Raw genomic sequence first — 23,727 nt, 5'->3', positions numbered from 1 at the left:
TAGAATAACTATTATCTCAAGATCGATGACTATAAAAAAGTATTGATGCTATTCTACAAAAAAATAGGTAACTAGACAGATATAAAGAATTTTCTGTCACTGACGTGAACGAAAAATAAATATCTGTAATTATTTAACCTTATCTACATTCCTAAACAATTTTAAAAAAATGAAAACACGATAATTAATTAGCGTTAATTAATCGTTTTTATTTTTTAAATGGCATACACATAATCTTGGGAAATATATTATTGTAATAGTATCAAAGTGTATTAATATTATCTACTAATTATACATACAAGGAATGCATATACGCGCGCGCGCAATGTCAAAATTACAAATAAGCAATAAAATCATAGCAGCGATAGAAAATACAAAGCTTATGATTATTGTTAGCTTATAACTATTATTGAAAATTTTTTGTAAAATGCGATATTTTAGATTTTATAACGTGTACGTATGCCTAATATATAATAAAATATTTATAAAATACATTTTTGTAATAAAAATAGTTGTGTGTGTTTGTAACACGTATCAAAATACTTTGAAAGATTGGCACTAGAAATATACACACGTACAAGATGTACACGCTACTGTTTATTATACACATACATACATAAATATATATATATATCTATTATCTCATGGTTGTGCCGTGGTCTTATTTTTGTGCTTGGTTGCGCAATAGTAGTTTACTGTGTACTACGGAAAGCTGTACGATAATAAAGATATTCGATCGTATAAGACACGAAAGCACAGAATCTAGGACACTTGTGAAAAACGAATTATCAAGATAAAAGTTGTGGGATTAATTAAGATTTTAATATTTATCCTACTTTATATAGTTAAAGATAAAACTTGTGTTTTTTATATTTAGTCTTTTAGATTTAAATTTTAGCCATTATTATAGAAGCATGTTCTCTAAATTACAATCAGTGAAATAAATATGAAATAAATACACTGATCTTTCAGTAATTATACATTAATTCTGAAGTGAAAATCACTAAGCAGTGAATACTCAGTAATTATTAGAGCTATAAGTATATCACTGCAAATTAGTGATAATACATTGATTGCAATTTATAGAATAAAGTTATATTGTTGAATAAAAAGTGTTGCTTTTTTACAATTATAATTTACATTTTTACATAACTTATAATAAAATTAACATAAGACATTATTATTCTACATGTACGTAATGTTTACTACTCTCTAAATTGCAATTAGTGTATTTTTACTATTTGCAATGATATATTTATAATTGTGATAATTAGTGATATTCATTGACTTTTAGTGAGTTTTACTTCAGAATTAGTGTATAATCATTGAAAGATCAGTGTAATTATTTCACTAAATGGCAAGTTATAAGTATACCAATGAAATCAGTGGATTTTCATTGATTGCAGTGATTTTTCATTAATTATAATTTAGAGAATATCATCGTAACTAATTATATTCTTTTTTTAATGTCTCTATACAGACGTGCTATTTATTTTCTGATTCTCTCTAAAATTGAAAGCACCACGTAAAAAACTTACAATATATCTTATGAAAAATATTACATTAACTGTCAAAATGTATGACATCGGCTTACGGATACGAAATCGCGCGATATGATCAAGCTCCGAACAACCAATCGACATCGTAATAGAAACAAAATATGATTTTTTCATATATTTAGAATAAAAATTGAACTGGTTTTCTTCTCAGCGTGTGAAATATTGAAAATGATAATAGGTATGAAATTTTATACTATATAATGAAAATTTATTATATCTGAATTTACAAAAATGTAAATTTAAAGTATGTCACTTTTGCATTATTAGCATAAGGAAATGTATTTCTATAAATAGAAAAGAACAGAACAATTTATTTTATTCTACTTTGTATGCTAATTATTTGTGAACGTCACTGCTTAATTTATCATTTCGTTCTTTGTTACAGCAATAGTTCACGTACTACGCGAAACCACGCGGAAAAGCAACGTCGCGATAGTCTCAACGGATGTATATCGGAGATGGCAATTGTCGTGCCGAGTATTGCTGGAAGTTCGAGGAGAATGGACAAAATATCCATTCTAAGATTATCTAGCGCCTACCTGAGGGTTCAGTACAGTAAGTATCTTGATCTTGTCAAAATACTTTATACTGAAAGAGAAAAGTTTTCAATGTTTTAGATTACAATTGAATGGTAAAATAATTATGATTAGGAGCTCCATGTATATAATTATTATTGCTATAATAATTATATATATATATATATATATATATATATATATATATATATGTATCCTAACCATAATTATAATTATTCAAGATATTGATGTAAAAATGAAAGAAACACTTTCGTATAGTTAATCCAATCATAATTATAATTATTATTTTAATATAGTAAATATAATTATTGTATATTATTTATGTAGTAATAATAATAACTATTTAATCGCTGTATAATTGACATAGTTAAAACAATTATAAATATCTAATTGATATTAAAAATGTCTGTAAGTATGATAGTTGCAATTATTTTTTTCGTTTAATATGATTAAAAATGCTTCCTACAAAACATTTTTTTTATGTTTGTATTTCGTTGCTTTAAATTATTTCTATCTATTCTATTATTGCTACCATCACGAAATTATTATTATATGTTATTATTACATTTATTATTACGTGTTATATAATTTATTATATTATATTACATTATATTTTGTTATATTTTAATAGCTCATATAATCACAAAGTAGAATAACCAACATGAATTCACTGTTGATCATATCGTTAAAATTTTAATTATGGTGTGTGTTAAAAACATTACAATTATATACTTATCTTGTGCATTACTTACAGCAGTTGGAAGTGGCACGAAGAATTTTCTTCCCCCGCTTTTGAATGTTAAATCTGATTTTGACCTGGAACAATTTTTTGTCAACGTAAGTGTACAATGTTTATCTCTAGCACAGATCGACCGGGAATAATCAACACTCTTGACTTATTTTTCAAATTTTAACAGAATCTGGTTGACGGCTTCTTCTTCGTAGTTACCGCAACAGGAAAAATTGTCTACATTAGTCGACAAGGGGAGCAATATTTCGGTTGTCAACATCAGGTGAGTTCTCCTTATCATTACGATAAATTATTTTTATTGTGACTAAAGACTATAATTTTGCCGATGTTTCGTATCTTTTGAAGTTTCTTTTGCCAGAAGCTCTTTATTTTAATCAATTGTATAAAGACTGCGGATTTTTTTGCTAAAGAACTTGTTCTAAAAGAATCTGTAATATTAAAAGACATCCGGTTGGCTTTTACATTCCGCACAGAAATATTAGCGAAAGCGTCAAAAAATTTATGATCTTAGAAATGTCGACTTTCGAGACGAATAAATTAAAAATTAAATTATATATATAATTCTCAAAAAATCGCGAATTTCTTACTTCTTTGATGTCTTAATATTTTGGATATTTTAAATGTTTTTCATCACGAACGAAGTTTTATTTACTTCTGATGTATGCAATTGAAAATCATTTATTGCGAGTATCAGAGTTATATATTTATTGTTTCAATTGACTGCGTGGTCTTCAATATTCATTCTCGATACCTCGATGAGTAAAGATGCAAATATATTTTACGAAAAAGAGAATCGCGTGAACATCTTTACAATATTGTTTACTTTACAGCAGAACGATTAATATGCTTTTTCATGCGTCGAAGTAGAGCGCTAGAAATGTTCGCTTCGCAACTACATATTAACAGAATATTTACACATTATCGACATTTCGTGGAATTCTCCATCTCTTCTACGGCAGACTTTTTTTTACAACGTATTTACATTGCGGCGGTTGAAAGATGCGTCTGTGCGACCTTTTCGCGCCGGCGCCGAGAAGATGAGTGAGGGAGGGAGATAGATATAGTGGCGGCAGCGATCACGATTTCTCGTACAGCTTCAGCTGCAGCACCGACCTACCCTGTGGCACACGGAGTTAGGAATTATCGATCAAATGAATGCGTGCAACGCAAATATGCTCCCATGGCAACCGGCGTGCTCTGTGCCCTCTGCTCCTTTTCGCTCGCTATGAAACGTGTATGCCCATCAATATCCATATTCGTTTTGCGTATTTGTACGCGGGAATTATCCGTCCGCGGAAAGATCGCACGTCCGCTCGTGTATGTTTCGACGAAAAATTTGCCCCGCTGCAAATAAAGCGTGCGATGATCCCGCTTGATAATTATTCACAGAATCCACGTGCGACTTTTCCCGGAAATTTATGTGTTTAATCTCCTACATATATATGCTCTTGCTCAGCGTTTAAGTTTCCGCAAAAATTTATTTTAATTTGTGGAACATGAACCTGAAATGTTAAAAAGTTTTGTATACGTTAGTTAACTAAACTGAATGACTGGAGACGCATTTAAATATATTTTAAGTGTAACAAATGAATATTAAAAAAAATTTAGATTAAGTAATATACATGCAACATTGTTTTTTGTTACAGCGTGGTATTTATCTTAAATTAAACATTATACAGCTTGTCTTTATGTAAATAATGAAATTTGGTTCAATGAAATAATAATGTGAAGATATTAAGATGATTAACTTCATTATATTATTAGTTATATAACTATATTATTTAAAATTTGAAAGAGTTATGTAAGTTATTAAACAAATCATTAATTATTATTCTATCCGTATGTGTGTGTTTGTTGATGTGTCCTATATCTGTTTTCTTTACGTTAAAAGAATGAAACGATAACTCTGTATCGAATCTGTTTTCTTTACGTTAAAAGAATGAACGATAACTCTGTATCGCAAAACGCGCGGGATTTGGTTCATCGAGAAATATTAATTTAACCAGACGAGATTGTGGGTTAATCGCCGCGAGAATCATTACGTAAAATAGAGCGTGTGATTAACCGAAGGCAGATTTAAGGATCAAGTAATGAACGTTACAGACATAATGCGCATGTTCGTTTATATCTTGTAATAAAAGCAGACCGGCTAATAGTCCGCTGTAGATATTAAGCGAGTATTGTACGCAAATAATTAGCGCGATCGATGTTCGAGATACATATATATGGCGCTAAAGCAGGAATCACGCTTTGCTGCCTGCTGTGCTTCTTTGTGCACGGTCGTAGCGTTGCCATCCAACGAGATCGGCATACAAAACTTTTTCGGACTATCGTCGTATAATTATGCATGTGACACTCCTTCTCTAACAGCAACAGAAAAATTTTATTTCACTTAGACTCAGCTGCGAAGAGACGAACTCAAAGAAACTAACTGAGATAATGTATTTTTCATACGAATATACGAACTGCGCAGCTTACTAAGGAGATATTAAACGATATGCAAAAAAAAGCATAAAGAAAAAGAATAAACAGTACAAAAAATATCTTGTATTTTTCTAGGAAATCACAAACGCAGAAGCAGGAAAATGTCATACGTTCAGAAATGTATTATTGCATAGAATCGAACTTTAGAGTCAAATCATTCAAATGTTAAGGGCAAGATTTATTTTTCAAAGCTATTTTTGCCGCGAATATTGCACGTGTGTCTTAAAAAGTTCCAACGTTAAAAAGTCTAATCTTAATATATTTTTAAGTTTAGATACATAATAGATTTTCCTATTTCCTATTTCTTTTATCAAATATACAAATGGCATCAAACGCGAACGTTTATTCTTGTGTATGATTTTGTAATTAATATTATCGTGTTATCCTATGGCATATCTTTTTAAATTTTTACATTTTTTTTATTTGAGCAACAGATTGTGTGAAACTTCTCCGTTCGTCAGGCAGTTTGCAAAGAATTAAATCAATAACCGACCTATTCGATTGGAAACCGAGTCGCAAACCTATATGGGATTCGCGGATAATCGAAATTTTGAAATAACGGAGATTAATAGTTTTACGGTTGGATTATTAGATTGGTTTCAGGACGGCTACATCCAAGAATATGCCTCATGATACCGAGATGTTATTGATTCTTTTGTTCGCGAAGTTTTTTTGTGGAGTAGCTAACAATGCGATTAATTGTGTACGTGAAAAAAAAAGTTGCACGTTTTTTGTTATTATTGTAGTTATTACGAGAAAATTCTAATACTAAACCTTCTCCCATACTCGAAACTTTCATTAAGAGGATGCTAAAGTGCCCGTCAAACTTAATCGGGGTGATAATGTAGAGTATTTGTGCATATCATTAACAAGATTTCGTATGTATTTCTTTTATAAATTTGGGAATTCTTTTTCAGAATTAAAGTACACGTATTAATATCATTATATGAACTGGACTTTATATGAAGAATAAAAACAATTTTTTAGGCTGCTCTTTTTCTAACTTATATCTGGATTTGCAATTATAAAATGTTAAAGAAGCTAATCTTTTTTTTCTAAACTTTTAATCTTTGTGTGAATTGCACGATATTGTTCGTATATGTTATTTCTAGAAGTATACGGTTTCATTTTATACATATATGTATATCGTAGAGTTTGTATACTAAGCAAATATTGTCATCAAGTGACAGCTCTACGTATCAAAAATGAAATTTTTTTCGTATTGAATGTCAACTCAACCATATTCCTCTAGATTTTGATGCGTACTTTAATTCTGTAAGAGTTTTGCGATTCTATTGTATAAAGCCAATTAAAAGCTCAGTTTATTTTAAAAAATGCCTGTAAAACGGACGACTTTAGGCTCCCCTTAATCCGGCTATGATTTTGCAAGATCTTCGGATTCTCACGTTCGAACCACGCTTAGAGAAAAAATTCCCTTCGCAGCGTGTCTATATAGAACCGTATAAGTGCTAAAAATAGCCAAGCGACTAATTTTGGTGCTTTCGATAAAAAAAATGTGGGTTTAGACCGGTGATGCAAGAGATTTTCAAGGTTTTCAAGATAGTACAACGTAACGAACATTAGGCGGCGAATTATGAGTAGAAAAATATACCTGACGTAACCATATACGATCAGTATAGAAGAAGTTGTGGGATTAGGAGCAAACAAAAGGAGAATGCTAGCCGAACGGATCTCTTTAGTAGACCACCATATTGTTTTGCATTCTTTTACTTTTATATTTCACAATGACATGGTTATTATAATCTATTTATTTCAAACTACTTTTGATTCTGGTTTTTTTAAAATTATGATTTTGTAAGAAATTTGTTATTAGTTTTAGACTCTGTTTATTATATATAAGAAGCTATTGGACGCGCACATCCGTGTAACTGATTCCTTTGCGAAACGTCACGACATTTATTAAAATAAGCGACAGGCTAAAAATAAAACTGTCACCTGTTACCTAGTAAATTTCGCAAATTTATCTGTTTTTCCAACTAATCGGTGATTCTTTATTTTCGAAAGGAGTATACTTCTCTACATTCGTTCATAGCGCGTATGAATCGCAACCTCTGATCTATTATACCTACTGTTGTGACTGTTGTTTGTCTGCAATGTACTCGTTGGATTGAATTTGCGGAGAATAATCGAGAAAATTAGATAAGTAACGTTAAAGAAAGTATTACAATTCTAATAATTCGAAATCTGGGCGGCCGGCACTAGGAGAGTCTTCCGGAAAATATTTTATACCTGCCTTCTTCTAAACTACAATTAGCCGCTTAGGGCCATTGCCCTTTTATTTGCGTTCAAGGTCGCACGTGTTTATGTGGACTCGAGATCGTTTCTAGGAAATCTCACACGATAACAAAGACGATATTGGTCCCGAAACAACAGGAAGGATGATACTTCTTCCGCTACGCAATAAATGTTCTCTCGATGAGGCATCGCGCAAAATTAATTAATTGAACAGAGAGATTCGATTAAAAAAGCTTCCGGCAGAGACTTCAATGCGCGATTTTATATTTATTTTTACTTGAATTTTGCGAGATTCGCAGATCTTGGGGGATGGGAGCTCTGCACGTGTGTTATTGCTTTTCTCCCCCTCCCCCCTCCTTTCCTGGTTTCCCGCAACCCCTAAAGGTTTTCTCCACGTTTCTACAAGAAAACGAAACGGGTAGCAGCAGCAGCGGCGACGGCGACGATGGGATAACCATGAATAAAATATAAAAAAAATGTCTTCCATTCTATGTATATCAATCGCGCGTCGGTGGCGCTCCAGATTCAGGCGTAACGATGTGTAATTCGCCACTCTGCCGTAACGAACCGACTCTTGGAAGCTGGTTAAGTATCACTTCTCTCTTTCTCTTTCTCTCTCTATTTCGACTCCACTCGAACAAGAGACACCAGAACTGACGATAGAGAAAGAGCAAGAAAAAAGAGTAGGTGGAAGAAGGGTAGATGAGACGAAAGTTGTTTGTGAGCACAGTTAGTGACTCTCGTTTTTTAAAAAGGCATTCATAATCAGACTGTATTGTTCTCGGAATTGCGTTTCGCAGAACGAGTTGCTGGGGCATTCCCTGTATGATTACATCTATCCCAAGGATCATGGCGATCTCACGCGTAATCTTACGCCTGACGGGATGCAGCCGATGTCGTCGACGGGCGGTGTAGCGCAGGGGTCCGAGGTGGCGCATGACAACAATAGTTCCAGCTCCTCCGAGGAATCGACGACAAATCATCGGACGAACGAAAGGATCAAGCGCTTCCGTGAGCAGAGGCGGCACTTCACGATCCGCATGATACATAAATCCAAAAATCCCTCTAAGCAGAACGACCTGTCGCCGCAGTATGAGTGCTTTAACGTTTCGGGTCGCCTTAGACTCGCGCAGACTTGCACGGATACTAACGGGAAGAGAGAAAGGCAACGAGGTGAGCCTTCATCTTTCGGTACGTCGATACATGGAAAGACAGTTTTGTCGAAGCATTTAAAAATTTAACTATTAATACACATCTGAAAATAATCTTTTTGGATTAAAATAATTATATATGTAGAATGCTCGCGGTGAGCAATACTGCCAAAAATTTTACGTTTTAGCAATTAGCTTGAGTATCTGAGTTATCAAATGATTTTGATAACTTAACAAAATTACTTTCAGATTTCTTTCAGTAGTATCTAAATTTTTAGATTATTATACTTTAACAAAATCGTTCTTTTCGTGTAGATATATAACTCGTTTAGATATAACTATCTTGTAATAGCTTGAAATTTTTGGCTTTGCTGCGTAAATCGAATTTGATACGTTAGATAAATTAACTTTGAAAGATAAATCTGAAAGGATTTAACGTTAAGAGCGTAGCTAAAATGTGAATTTAATTTTTGTCATGTTTTTTTCTTCCTTCCTGCATTTAATTTTTTATTGCACCCTGGTATTTATTAAATAAGACCCACTTATATGGCTATTTTTATATGGTTATTGTTACTTGTTTGTATATAAAGTTTACACCAAAGAATAATTTTCAATATTGTTAATTTTCTATAAAAATTAAAATTGCAGTCAAACAGATAAAAATTTCCAAATATTAAAAGATTAATTAAACTAAATTAAAGGTAATTGTGATGATTAAATGGAATAAAGGGATTTTGTTTTTATAATTAATAATTATTTTGTGAAATTGATTTAGAAAATAATGTTTAATTCCGTTATTATTTTTAATTTACTTTTTATTCGGGCCTTATTATATTTATAAGCATGTAATAAGGCCCAATATGTCTTTAAATTTTAAAAAATAATTTTGTTTATTTACAAATATTTTATATGAAAAATATATTTTATTTTTTTATGTATTGACACCGTAAATAATTGAAATAAAGATTTTAATCTTATTTTATTTTACTATACCTGTAGAGTTTTTTAAAAATAAAATAGCAAACATCTAGATGTATTATCTTCTCGAAAACACAAGTTTTTTTTATATCAACAAAATTAATATACAAAAAAAATGTATTTTATTTTTTAGGAGGAGGTTTTTATTAAACAGTTATTAACAATAAATGCAGTTATAAAATACAAATATAGATCTTGTGTTTTAGGTGGTAAGCACAGAGGAGTGTGGAGTTAATCTCGCTTTGCATAGAAAATCGAAAACTCATGATACAATTATTTAAGTACAGGGTTGTGTAATCCGCATCTCACTTCGTGTGAAAAGCACAAAATCTATACTTGTAATGTTTCACATGAGTTTTCCATGCGAAATAAAGTCACACCTTTCTCTGCTTACAGAGCAAAATAACATCTAAATCTATATTACTGACTCCGTCAATTGGATACTTTCTTTGTTAATAACTTTATTAAAGATGTCCTCCCCTAAAAATTATTATACATTTCATTTTTTGTACTAATTTTGTAATAATTTTGTTGGTTGTTATAAAAAAAGACTTGTGTTTTCGAAGAGGTGGCATTTCTAAATATTTACCAATAAACTAAATTAAATGAGTTTTATGCGGTTTAGTTAATAAAAGTCACAAGTTGACAAAGGTTACTTTATCTAAATTTTGAAATTTGCTGTATTTACTTCTTTGATTACAGTCATACAAAATATCTTATTAAAATATTAGAGGAATAAGACAATCGTTATAAATTCTAAAGAACTACTGCAAGTTTAAAAATTAATTCATGAATCAGTTTGATAAAAAAGATAGATTGGCTTTTACATAAAAATGTTTAGATCGGGAAGATTCTTGATAGCGATTTAATAAACTATTTGTTGAAAGTCGAACGAATATTTCGCTTACTTTACTTTATGTGAAGATTAACCTATTAACGCTCAAAAATACGTAATTTTTCGTTCATTTTTAGCTTTATTCTCAATAGGAAAAATGAGAAATATTTTCAACAAAACCATGTATCTTACTATTTTTTGGTGTGCTCTTTCGATTTCTGGGGTCAAAATTGCATTTTTATGCCTCAGAAAACCATTATGGCGGACTTTAAGTGGAAAAGTACTGAAAAATTGGAAAAAATTTTTTTTGGTAATTTTTTCGAGTAGAAAAGGTATTAGGATCCATTTCTAACTGCGTCTAAAAGTGGATAAAATAGTTGAAGTTTAACGAGAAATTTTTTTTAACCCCAATTTACTTCAATCTTTTCAAAATGGAAATTGCAAGAAATTTAGTGAAATATGGATTTTTCTCAATAATTCTATGAAAACCAAGCATTATCAAGCTTTATAGTATGAATTTTAGATGAATTCAACATCATTATTCATGTTTTATCAGAATTTACAATTTTAATAATGACGGATTCAATATGGCAGTCAGAGAACTAAAAAAATATTTAATTTTTTTATGATTATTAGCAACAAAAGTTTTAAAACTATAAGTTTTGTATGTTTTTTGGGTATCGCAAAATGGCGGGTCTAAGATAGCGAATGGAAAATAAAAAATGTCAGAATTTCCAAATAAAAAAATATCGTATTCTATAAAAAAATTTTTTTAAGAAAGTACTCTTGTCAATTTTTATACAACGCATTTGACTTGGAGAAAAAAAAGTAAAATCAAACGAGTTTGCAGTAAGTATTGCGAGACCTTGACAATGGTAAAAAAGTTACCTCTACGTGGTAAGAGTTGGAAAACGTTCATGAGTAACGGCTAACGGACGGAAGCTTCAAGTACATTACTTGAGAATACTAAAATTGCGGGACTTCTTTTTTATTGAAAATTCTGACATTTTTATATCCTATCCATTATATTAAATCCGCCATTTTAAATTTAAAAAATCTCACCAGATTTGGAATCAGCAACCTCAGAAACCCTTAGAATAGTTTATAGTAGAAACGTACGAAGGTAGTTCTCTTTGGCCTGATAGTTTAAGAATAAGTGTTATAGTGATTATAATTTCAAAACTTTATAATTTTATTTTTTGAAAAACAACGCATTCAATGAAAAATTGATAATACTTTTTTCAAGAAATTTTTTTATAGAATATGATGTTTTTTTATTTAAAAATTCTGGCATTTTTTATTTTCCATTTGCCATCTTGGTTCCGCCATTTTGCGATACCCAAAACATAAAAAAACATACAAAACTTATAGTTTTAAAACTTCTGTTGCTAATAATCACGAAAAAATTATTTTTTTAGTTCTCTGACCGCTATATTGGATCCACCATTATTCAGATTGTAAATTCTGATAAAACATGAACAATGATATTGAATTCATTCAAAATTCATACTATGAAGCTTGACAATGATTGATTTTCATAGAATTTTTTAGAAAAAATTCATATTTCACTAAATTTCTTGCAATTTCCGCCATTTTGAAAAGGTTGCAGTGAATTAGGATTAAAAAAAATTTCTTGTTAAACTTCAACTATTTTATCCACCTTTGGAAGCGGTTAGAAATGAATACTTTTAAATACTTTTTCTACTCGAAAAAAATTATCAAAAAAATTTTTTTTCCAATTTTTTAGTACTTTTTTACTTAAAATCTGTCATATTAGTTTTCTGAGGCATGAAAATGCAATTTTGACCCCGAAAATCGAAAGAGCGCACCCAAAAATAGTAAGATACATGGTTTTGTTTAAAATATTTTTCATTTTTCTTATTGAGAATAAAGCTTAAAAATGAACAAAAAATTATGTATTTTTAGGCGTTAATGAGTTAATCCTGTTACTGCTGATTCATTCGACAGGCAAAGTTTCTTAGTTACGTCGTTTTATCATGTGGCTAACAACAAGATCATTCCCATCGCGATTCGAATAATCCTATCATGCTATGCAACCGTCGGCAACCGCAGACGAACTTTCTATATAAATCAGTAACATGCTTTCATAATATTATGTATTACATCGAACGGTTCGTAGTGAGTGCGTCTTCTCGCACGTGTATTTATCGGATCGATGTTCTTGTTTTACCGCGCGACACGAACGACTGAAAAACTTGTAGCGCTGGTTTCGAAACGAGAATGGCAAATATTTACGCCTGTATTTAAATTTAGACCTTCGCCATCACGGGACGAAGACATGTAGGCGCAGCGTCACGAGCGTTTAACGTAGACTTATTTTTCTTTTTTTCCCTTCTTTTCTTTAAGATGAGAACTAAACAGTGAAAAATGCCACTTAGAAAAACGCGTGTAAAGAAACGAACTCAGCGAGGGCGGGCTTCAATCAGCGATTCTTATTACACAGGATATTCAAACTTGTCACGCCACTTTTCAGAGAGTTCGCGAATTCTTTAATGTATTTTAAATCACTCTCTCCCTATCTGAATATTTAATGGAAAGCCAACATTCGACGTAACTTTCCACTTTTCGGCATTAAATAATTTCGATGAGTTGGTTTGAAATTATATTTTCGTCACGATAGAAAGCTCGCTTAGGAGAAGTAAAAATGTAATTTATATATTTGCATTTGAAATCCTTCTTCAATAAACCGTTCCGGAATCGAACGTTGATCGCTCTTTCAACGATTTATTTTAATAAGATTAGAAATCTAAGTATCTTTTTTCGTCGTTTTTTAGTATTTTTGTGATTACCATAATCCAATTCTTTCCTGAGACACTCATTTCTTATCCCTGACTTTTTATCTTGATTATGCTTGATTGTTTGCTAATAATGATACATATAAAATTGCTCTAACAGAGATGGCGGGCACTAGCAACGATATCGTTTTCGTCGGCGTAGCAACCTTGTCAAAGAAGCAGTCCATCACCAAATTGTCGATACTGGACGCCAGTAAAAGCGAGTATTGGACGCGGCATCTGGTCGACGGACGTATCATATGTTGCGATCACAGGGTGTCGGTCGTTGCCGGGTACTTGTCGGAGGAGATACAGGGCCTGAATGCATTCGCCTTCATGCACAAGGATGATTTCAGGTGGCCGATGATCGGTCTACGGCAAAGTAAGGTTTTCATATTTAAATGTAATTAACGTTAAATCCTCGCAAAAGTATTGAAATACTTACCGCATCATTTGACAGCCGTCACATTTTACAACGATATCAATGTCTGCTCGCCCTCTCCCTCTCCCCCTTCTTCATCTGGTATAAAATGTCTAAATTATTCAAGTAACGTTATGTTTATTTTTATTACGTTCCGTGATTAAATTATTAAAATTATACACCGCCATATGTTTAACAGTTAGATTAATAATGTTATATATTATGTTATATAATGTTATATAATGTTATATATTATGCGTTATACCGACATTATATCGATATTTTAATACATTTAAACTTTACAGGCACGAACGCTTATGAAATGCATGTTATTTCCATAACCAATTGCAATTTAAATGTAGCAATAAAGTATATGTAAAATAACCAATGTAGAATCCGAAACGTAACGAAATCAAATATCATTTTACTCTTGTAATTAATCATGATTTTTTAATGCATTTTTAGTGTACGACCGTGCAGAAACTTTTGGCTCGTCGTGCTACAGATTACTCACAAGGTCCGGTGAATTTATCTACTTACGGACCCAAGGTTATTTGGAACTTGACGAAAATACGCAAACGGTGGTGTCTTTTGTTTGCATCAATAGCCTGGTTTCGTAAGTACTGTTTCATATCTTATTGATAGAGCGGATTAACCCGGTATTAACGAGTATTAAAATAATCAATTTCTTTCAAATTATTGTAGAATTACAACAAAATTTCTTTTTACATTTGCTCAAGCCCATTCTAATGAAAAAAGTTTTTTTTGTTTTTTAAGTGTTAAAGCAAACAAGTCGGGAATATAGTCGTGCAACATATATTCAATATTAGCATGAGAAACTTTTTGTGCAGGGAAGAAGAAGGCATCCGCCTGATGAAAGAGATGAAAGAACGGTTTTCTGCGACCGTGCCCGCAAGTAGCAGAGATCTCATTCGGCCTGCCGACATTAACACACCAATAGAATCGGTAAGTTGAACTATATATGTATTATTATTCATAGATTTAATACGACGCTTTTGCCGTTTACATTGCATGTAAAAATTCAAGCAAGAAAGTTTGTTTAATCTAAAAAAAAATTGGTTTATTAGATCTCAAACTCCCAGTCATCGGATCCGAAATGTAGCCTCGAAGATAAGTCGCAACTCGAGGATGCTATTACTCATCTAATTAGCGACTTACCCTCACCAGTTACATCAGAGAATTGTTTTTCTCCTTCGTTGATGCCTCACACGCAATACGTGAAGGCTACCACATTTTCTCCTCGTACGTCCCCAAGTGCACAATTCAAGATTGATACTAATAAAATCAACCGATGCGCCGTTATCCAAAATAAATCTAAAGTACCTCAGAAGCAAGAATCCAAACATACGATTGGAAAATTGATTAAGCCCAGTAGCGCGGAACAAAGCCCAATATCAGATTCGGAGAGTGCAATGCCGAATGGCAAGACTTTGTCAATGTTCGAAATGATGAACGCTGGTCACAGCAGTCACGGTAATGTTCAGAACGCCGATGTATCTGTACAATCGAAAATTCTTACCCCTCGCAAGCCTGGTAAGAGCTCTCGTGCATCTCGTAATCATACGTCATGTTTGGACGTTTCTCAAAGCGTGAACGCCCAAGAAAGAATAAACCAGCGTAATATGGGTATGTTGTCTCCGGGCGCTATAAACGAAAGTACTGCATGTAAAATCAAGGTGGAACGAGGCATTGAGGAAACATTCAACTGTATGGAAAAGCAGGAGTCGATAATGCAATACTTTGACGACAGCGCAAGCGACAGTTCCATTGTTTCATCAGGGATCGAGATGAACGATCGATGTCCATTGAAAAGGATATATAGTGATGAAAATCTTATGGCGATGTACAATAAAAAGAAACTTAACGATGTGTATGCATCGACGAATACGAATACGAATATGAACAACGAACAGCAGCGCGTTTCCTATTTGAAATGCAGATCTTTCGCAACTGAGTATCCAACATACTCGAACGAGTTTAATCAGTACACTGACGTCAATTTGCAACCGACAATAGCGGAGTCGCCTAATTCGAGTCTGCATGAAGTTGGAAATGACTATCAACAATTGATAGATCCCGCTGCGCCACTAATTATGACAAATCATGACGAAGAACAATTTATCGAGTTGCAAGACCTGAAGGAGGACACGTTGCTAAGTTCAGAACTGGACGCAAATCCAGGTAAAAACAATAGTAATTTCTTCGATGCTTCCAAATCGAATCTTTAAAGAAAAGCAATTCTATATGAATCTTGGCTTCTTAATTTTATTATATTTGCAATTTTTATGGAAAGAAGTCATATAAAACCCTTGCTCTATCTCTATTTAAAGGACTAAGCTTTATTTTAAAGAATATCACTGTTATTATTTAGACGTTTTCTATTTATTTAGATGCAGTGTCGCTATTTGTCTCTAATTACAATTAAGTTTATGTTGGATAATATTGTTTTTATTATAATGTAATATTTTCTTACTGAAAATTAATAAATGTCATATAATTGTATACTTACATGTATGCAGGGTATTTGAAATCTTTTGCTTGACAAGCAATTACTCTAGTGCTACTAAGTTATCTCATCATAATAATAAATTGAAAAAGTAGAATGTTTAATTTCTTTCTATAATCTTTATATGTAGGAGAAAAGTGTTTGTACTAAACGTATATTGCATTTACATATAACTTAAAAAAAAATTTTAGCATTTTTATTTTAAAATGTAATGTATTATGTTACAAGTTTATATTTAATACTTGAAATTATTAATTCTATTAAATTGAATTATTGTAATATATAGTAATTTATAAAAAATGATGCTTAAAATATATGTATAATAATTGTAATAGTAGTAAAAATTCTCTTAGTACAATTATTGTTTAACATATTTTAAAAATTAATTTTGTAATTGTATAAATTATGGAAAAACAAATCAAAACCTTGTAGCATAAAATTGTACAATTATTTTTTAAACATTTTTAAATGAAAATTTTACAAAGAAATTTGAAGTAACATGCATAAAACAATACTATTTCTATATTATTTGTAAATATTTAGTAAATAATTGGCAAATATTTAATAAATCTTTAATAAATAATGAATAATTATTTATCAAAGATTTATAAATTATAATTACAAAATTTTTTTGTAACAAAAATTATGATTTCTGCAGCATGTGCAACAATTATTACAAAAGTTTTCTATTTAGGTAGTAATGCATGCAATAAATGGCATATCCTCAATAAACTTTTTTATTTTATTCTCTTGCAGAGCTCATGATAAAAATATTAGACGGTCTACGTAATGGATCTGCAGGTTTTGAAAGTGAGTTTATACATGATGTTTCAAAATCCATAGAATAAACTTTAAGGAGGAATAAATCTCACCAAATCAATTTTTGTGAAGGAACCTATGTCTTTCGATAAATTTTTAAGGAGCTACCATCTTTGTTCAGACCGCTGAGGTAGCCCAGGTAGCAAGCGGACGTTTTTATTGTTTTGGCGTTAAAATATTGTAAAAAATGTTATTTTAACATCAAAATGACGATAAATAACGTTAACTTGTTATTTGAATAAGCAAATAATAGTACGATAGTACTGCACGTGACGTCTAATAAGACTAATCCACATCTTTTAATTTTGTTTTTGCTTCTCTTTGTTTCTTTTAAATTTTATTTACACGTTTTATTACAAGCGATGCTTAAAGTGCCTGATAATTCATTACATCTATGTTCTTAAGGACGCATTGAAGGACTGGTTTTTTTGACAAAAATTGATTCTTTTGGTGAGATCTTCACCATTTGAAACTTGTAAAACTGTATTTTATATATCATTTATAAATATTTTTGAAGTTATATATTCATCAAATTAATTTTGTGGTTCGTATTATTTCAGATTTTAATGAAGCAAAAATACAGCAATTGACACCTGATGATGTAAGTATGCAATAATAAATGCGATTTATTAAAAATTAAAATGATTTAAAAACGTGGCTTAAAGTGATAGGTTCTCAAGCAAACGTATAAATTATACAATATATTTACAGCAAATTGTCAATGACGAGTTAAGTCGCACGTATTATCAGCTAGCAGACAGTATGGCGTTGCAGGAATCCCAAATCAATGTATTGGTACGTGATCTCAAAAACCCAGCTCTTCGTATCCAAAGAGAAAACTTGTCACAATTACAGGTACATAGATATTATTATATAGAAGAAATATCGTGCGGAATATGTTAACGCTACTATTTATTCTTTTTCAGGCCGAGCATAATATGCAGAAGCGAATGCTTAAAAGTTTACAACATGATCACTGTAAAATGCAAGTGAACATCAAGCAAACACTTGGAATCTAAGAAACGGGATGACAGTCACCTCGCGAAAGTCACTTTCAAGAACGCGAGCTTAATATAACACATCCCGGAAGTTTAATTAATAAAAAAATAAGCTTTTAAAATTGAGCCTTTTTCCACGAAGGACTAAAACAGAGCTTTCGGTATTTGCACACGCGCAATTTACATAAAACTTCTTGATTTGTATTCTGATTTCACGTTGTGAGATTACTCTATTTTGGCATTATCGATATCATCAAGGTTTTGCGAGGAAGATTTGAATTATCAGTGTAGCAACGAATTGAGATTTGCATGAGTGCGGGCGCCGTAAAATCGCTTAGCTCATGAAGAAGCCAAGGCACTGTTTAAATTGACCGCAAGTGATTTCTCTATTACTAAAGCAGTTGGTGTGTTTGCTTCGATCTGCGTTTTTTCTCGATTTCAGCGGAAAAGAAACGATTGGAAAGAAACATTGAAAAAAGAACTCGCACAGTCGAGCGATTAACGCATAGAAATGATTCTTTTTCTTTCCTTGTCGTTTTCTTAACTCTGTGAAATTAAGGACTTTATTGCGCGTCATATAAAAAATCGCGCGCCTTGCTCACTAATTGATCATGCAAAATCGTACAAAACCGCATTGTATACTGTTATTTAAAACGTTGACACATAATAAATAACAGTCGCTACTCAAGCAGATTTTCTGCAGCGATCGAGTGTTATGCAGTTGGCAGTTTTCAAATTTTACGATGTAGTGAACATGTATATATGATATACATTAGATTTTAACGCAGCATGGGCCGTGTACGGCATTTTCCTCGTGCTAACTTACTCGTCGCATTGAGTCGAGTTTGAATGCTACCTCTACGATTATATTTATATTGGATGGATACGAAACCAGTCTGACTTATTTCATAAATAATTATTCTATCAGTTGTAATTGTTAACCTGTAATATTAGATGTTAATATATAATACTCATAATACTGACGTATTTTTTATAATTGATAAAAAACTCATCGAAAATATGAAAAGACAATTTGATAATTTTAACGAATGATGTTTTAACTTATTGCATGTCATGTAAATTTTATTGCGTATTTATATGGAAGAACAAAATGTTAAATTTAGGGATATGTCTATAGGATTGCCACATACTTTATATAGACCAAATTTATTCTACTTTAGAGGAGCAGTTATACTGCATGTACCTAAATTCTGTTTTTATTTATGTTTAAATGTTCTGTAATATTTGAAAAGTAAAAGTCCAATTATTAAAAAATAACAATTAGTCATTAGAAGTTAATCTTATTATTTATTATCCCTTCCTCCAAGTGTCATTACAATTACTGCTTTATGTGATTCTTTTTTTAAATGTTCTACTTTTAATATTTCTGAAATGTGGTAACCCTAAATATGTCTTTAAATTTTACTAACTTTCTATGATTACATAAAAAACTTCTGAAAATGTATTTTAATTTTGCAACATATAAAAAACGTAATAATAAATAAAGTGTAAATTATACATTTAAAACATATTACTATTTAATCCATTTTTTATAAAAATGAATTGATTTACATAAAAGATTTTACTGAATCCGCAAAGTTTTAATATAATTCTCCTATAATTTGTTTGAATAATTTTTTATGTCTCACTGACTTTACTATCCATTCAATATGTTACTACATAAATATATATATAATATATATTAATAATCGATATTTTTATTTCATTGTTAATTAACCTCCGCATTAATGAGTAGTTGCGTGGAAGTTGACACGATTGACATATATGTGTGTCAATTATTGAGACAAAATACATATTAGCCAATCGTTGCCAGCAATTATTTATGACTATGCGGATCAGCATAAATACAAACGTACTGTATATTGTCAAAGTGTTTAAAGTATAAAAGTTATTAATATAAGAGAGTGACGAAAATTGTACACCTGTCGACGTATTCAGCACTAGCACTTAACAGATCTACAATTTTATTTAAATCCTATGTGTACAACTAATGTATGTGTATGTGTAAAGGCTGGCCCTGTAAATCAAGATTTTTAACCTGATCTCAGATTAACAGCGTTTTAAGCGTTTCTTTTTTTTTCGAACAAGAATTTCTCATTGAGCATCTAGAAATGTATATCTGTTATTTGCAGTCATGTGCTGTTCTCTTCATATATTAGGTTGATTTAAAAAATCACTTTTTTTCTACTATTCACAAAAAATGAGCAAATCGAAAACATATGATTTTTTTACCAACTTAACATGTTAATTTTCTATGCTCCTGAATTCTGTTTGTATATACACACATCGTATGTCTATCTTAATATATGTAATATTTCGTGATCTTGCATTCTGTTATTGCGTATCTATCTGGGATTTGGAATTTTATTATCAGTTTATAAAAAATGCAAATTGTGTGTACACACACACACACACACACACACACACACACACACACACACACACACACACACACACACACACACACACACACACACACACACAAAAATGCCATGTGTATATATACATATTTTTATGTTCATTGTAAAAAGTTTCGTTAATTTGTTTTAATGTTACATTAATGTTGAAATGAGGAAGTCAAGATATCAGTTAGTAAAAGGCCTCTATATTGTTACGTATAATATCAGAATTGTGAAATTTAGAGCAGCCTATTCTCTCTGTTAGTTATTTATCGGTGGAAAAACTTGACTATCCTCACATACCGATTAATCAATAAGAACCTATGTTTTTATGTGGAAATCCACCGCTGAAAAAAAGGAGTATCTATTTCTGTATGTATGAAATTTACATTCGCATAATTAACGACCGTGCGTAAAACAAGTATCAAGTCGGCACAACATCGCCATTGATACCAATTTTTCTCGCGGTCTTGTAGTACAAAGGACAAGTTTAAACTGTCTGTGTTCAGTGTACCTCATCCTCTTCTCTCTTTCTCTCCAACCATTTCTTTATATCGTCATGTCGGTGATTTTACAGTCGTACCGATAATAACTGGTATTAATACGTCGGCTTTGAATGTCAGCTTGGTTGTGAGTATGCTTGGTGAAACATTTAAAGTAAAACCTGTGGAAATATATATCTTAATTGCAGGAACATACGTGAAAGTAATAACAGAAGTTGATTAATTTAACAGCAGACAATTTAACAAAGACAACTTTTTTAATTATTTTTTCATATGTTTACAATATTTCTATTTGAATTTATTTATGAGAAATGTCACTCAAAGTAAATTATTATTGACAAAGTCATTGATAAAAATCAAATATCACAATTATTAATGTTTACAAAAAATATGTGCCATTTTATATTATTTGCGATAAGTTATAAAAAAGCAACCAAGCATTACTACATTTGTATGGCATACTGTGCATTGTAGTTATTTAAAAATGCATTCATTGTTACGAAGTGGAGTAGAGGCATCTAAATCTTTCCAAGATGGGATTATGTGCATAATTATGTATGCAGAAAATTAAATTATATATGATTACTGTTATACATATTAGAAGGTATAATTGTTAAAACAGAATTGAGAAAAAAAAACGAATAGATCCTCTAAACTCCTTTATCTTAAGGTAACTAAGAGAGATATGTAAAACGGACGGCTGCTCGATATTTATTGGAAAGAAGTGGATATCAATGCAACACAGATGGCTCTATGGTTCATTATACGCTAAAATAAAGTTCAACTTTATATACCGCTGTAAATACATATATTGCGTTATTATATTTTATACTCTGCTGATTGCACATAAGCGGCTTTTCGATTTCTTTCTGTAAAGAGCGAGAGCAAAGGCGATAAAGTGTGGTTGTGTACTTTCCTCTTATATGCCTCCATACATGTATACATATATTAAATGCAGAATGTGTGACACGCGTCGATGCCATTTAAATCTTCGTAGGATTAGTATAATCCAACTGTTATTATACATTGCTTTTTAAAAACACATGAATTTTGAACATTCTTATTTGGGGCAAAAGGTATCCCTTTTGTAATATTTTCAACAATTATAAATTACATCGAGAAACTTAAATGTGCTTTTCTACCTTTTTTATTAATTGGCAACGAAACTTGTGTCGGAGCAGGATATATACGCAGGATGTAAACTGTTTAATTACCCATCTGATAAAGATGAATTTAATGTCGTATTGTAAATGCTCAGATAGTGATCATTACTTTATATTACATTAGGCATACCGACGCGAGAATTAATTGTAAATTTTCACGATGACATGTATGGCCCATTAAATATTACGCACACAATAACAATAAATATTGCGTTTTTCATAAAATAATGGGACAAAAGTTATAGTGTATACTTACCTCTCCTGTGCTGATTGCTGGCACGTTAGTTAATATTCCCATTAGCTTTATCATTTTGAACGACCCATATGTGAGAACATGAATTATTTCGAATGAGCCGGCCGATAATTATGAATAAAAACATTTGTAAAAAATTTTCTAATATTTAATCTCAATGTTAAGCACAATATAAATTTCGATAGAATTATTGAGGAATGTGTAATTCACGTGACAAGCCAATTCGATAAGAAATCCACCGTCAAATTATTTTATAATTTTATTACATATACATATATATGCATATATATATAATGTACACACACACACACACACACACACACACACACACACACACACACACACACACACACACACACACACACACACACACACATATATATATGTATGTATATATATGTATATATAATATAGACGTATTGATAATACACACGTTTCACGTTACATACTTTGTCATATTGAATTGAGTTCGACAATTTTTATTTTATATTGTAAAGCTCATGATCAGAAAGCACACAGATCCAGACTATTTTAATATGTTTAAAATTTTTTATAAACAGTAAATTTTGTTAATATGGAAGATAGACTTGTTAATTATTTATTTAATTATTATGTTGATACTTATATCATCATAACACAGTGTATGTGTATTAAAAACTAAAAACTCTATTGGTATTCCTATTCCTCTTCTTTTTTTACTTTATGTTGGAGGTGGATAATTTTTAGCAAAGAATGTGAGATAATAGAAATTACGGAGATATTGTGAACGAGTTCAAAGAAATGATGCAGTAATTTATAAAAAGGTTTATGAGTTTCTCTTAGAACAGTACAAATATTTATTTGGCACAGGTACTATTGATAGTAGAACAAAACCCGTCAAAGAAGATTGTAAATAAGAAACAATTTGTTTTTCAATTGAATCAGATTTTTTGTTTTTTATAAACGAAGAAAATTAATAACGTATAGTTTGCATATTTGGCTAACTTATTCTATATTTAATATATGGCGAAGAAGATATGTATGCGTACATAAAAAGAGGAGGAAAATGTGTAATTGTAACCAATAAAGAAACATAATGATTGGGAAAAATTATGTACAGTTATTGTATCAAGACTGAATATTCTTTAAGAAGGTGAAACATTTTTGTAATACTGCTGTGAAAGAAATGCGCGCGCGCGCGCGCGCGTGTGTGTGTGTGTGTGTGTGTGTGCGTGCATGCGTGGTTAAAATGGAAGTGTTAATCGTTGTTTGATTTATATTTGATCCTTGTTTTTGCTT

The 23,727-nt window shown here is 31.2% G+C and overlaps 1 protein-coding gene across 7 annotated transcripts in view; it reads left to right on the top strand.

Annotated features, from left to right (window-relative positions):
* The window catches only part of LOC105839936 (aryl hydrocarbon receptor nuclear translocator-like protein 2), a 110,139-nt gene extending 86,601 nt beyond the window's left edge, over positions 1-23,538 (top strand). For 6 of the 7 annotated variants that reach the window (XM_036283181.1, XM_036283179.1, XM_036283180.1 and 3 more), the window contains 12 exons: positions 1,945-2,114; positions 2,850-2,932; positions 3,013-3,108; positions 8,387-8,759; positions 13,467-13,727; positions 14,232-14,382; positions 14,618-14,732; positions 14,855-15,968; positions 17,050-17,103; positions 17,673-17,713; positions 17,824-17,967; positions 18,039-18,131. In XM_036283181.1, the coding sequence (XP_036139074.1) occupies positions 1,945-2,114; positions 2,850-2,932; positions 3,013-3,108; positions 8,387-8,759; positions 13,467-13,727; positions 14,232-14,382; positions 14,618-14,732; positions 14,855-15,968; positions 17,050-17,103; positions 17,673-17,713; positions 17,824-17,967; positions 18,039-18,131 (2,695 nt within the window). Of the gene's footprint in view, positions 1-1,944; positions 2,115-2,849; positions 2,933-3,012; positions 3,109-8,386; positions 8,760-13,466; positions 13,728-14,231; positions 14,383-14,617; positions 14,733-14,854; positions 15,969-17,049; positions 17,104-17,672; positions 17,714-17,823; positions 17,968-18,038 lie in introns of all 7 variants that reach the window. The other variant, XM_036283176.1, reaches the window with a different exon arrangement.
* Positions 23,539-23,727: the final 189 nt, after the last annotated feature.

This window comes from Monomorium pharaonis, chromosome 2, assembly GCF_013373865.1.
Source record: "Monomorium pharaonis isolate MP-MQ-018 chromosome 2, ASM1337386v2, whole genome shotgun sequence".
NCBI classification, from domain to species: Eukaryota; Metazoa; Arthropoda; class Insecta; order Hymenoptera; family Formicidae; genus Monomorium; species Monomorium pharaonis.
This window is presented reverse-complemented; position numbering and strand designations above follow the sequence as displayed.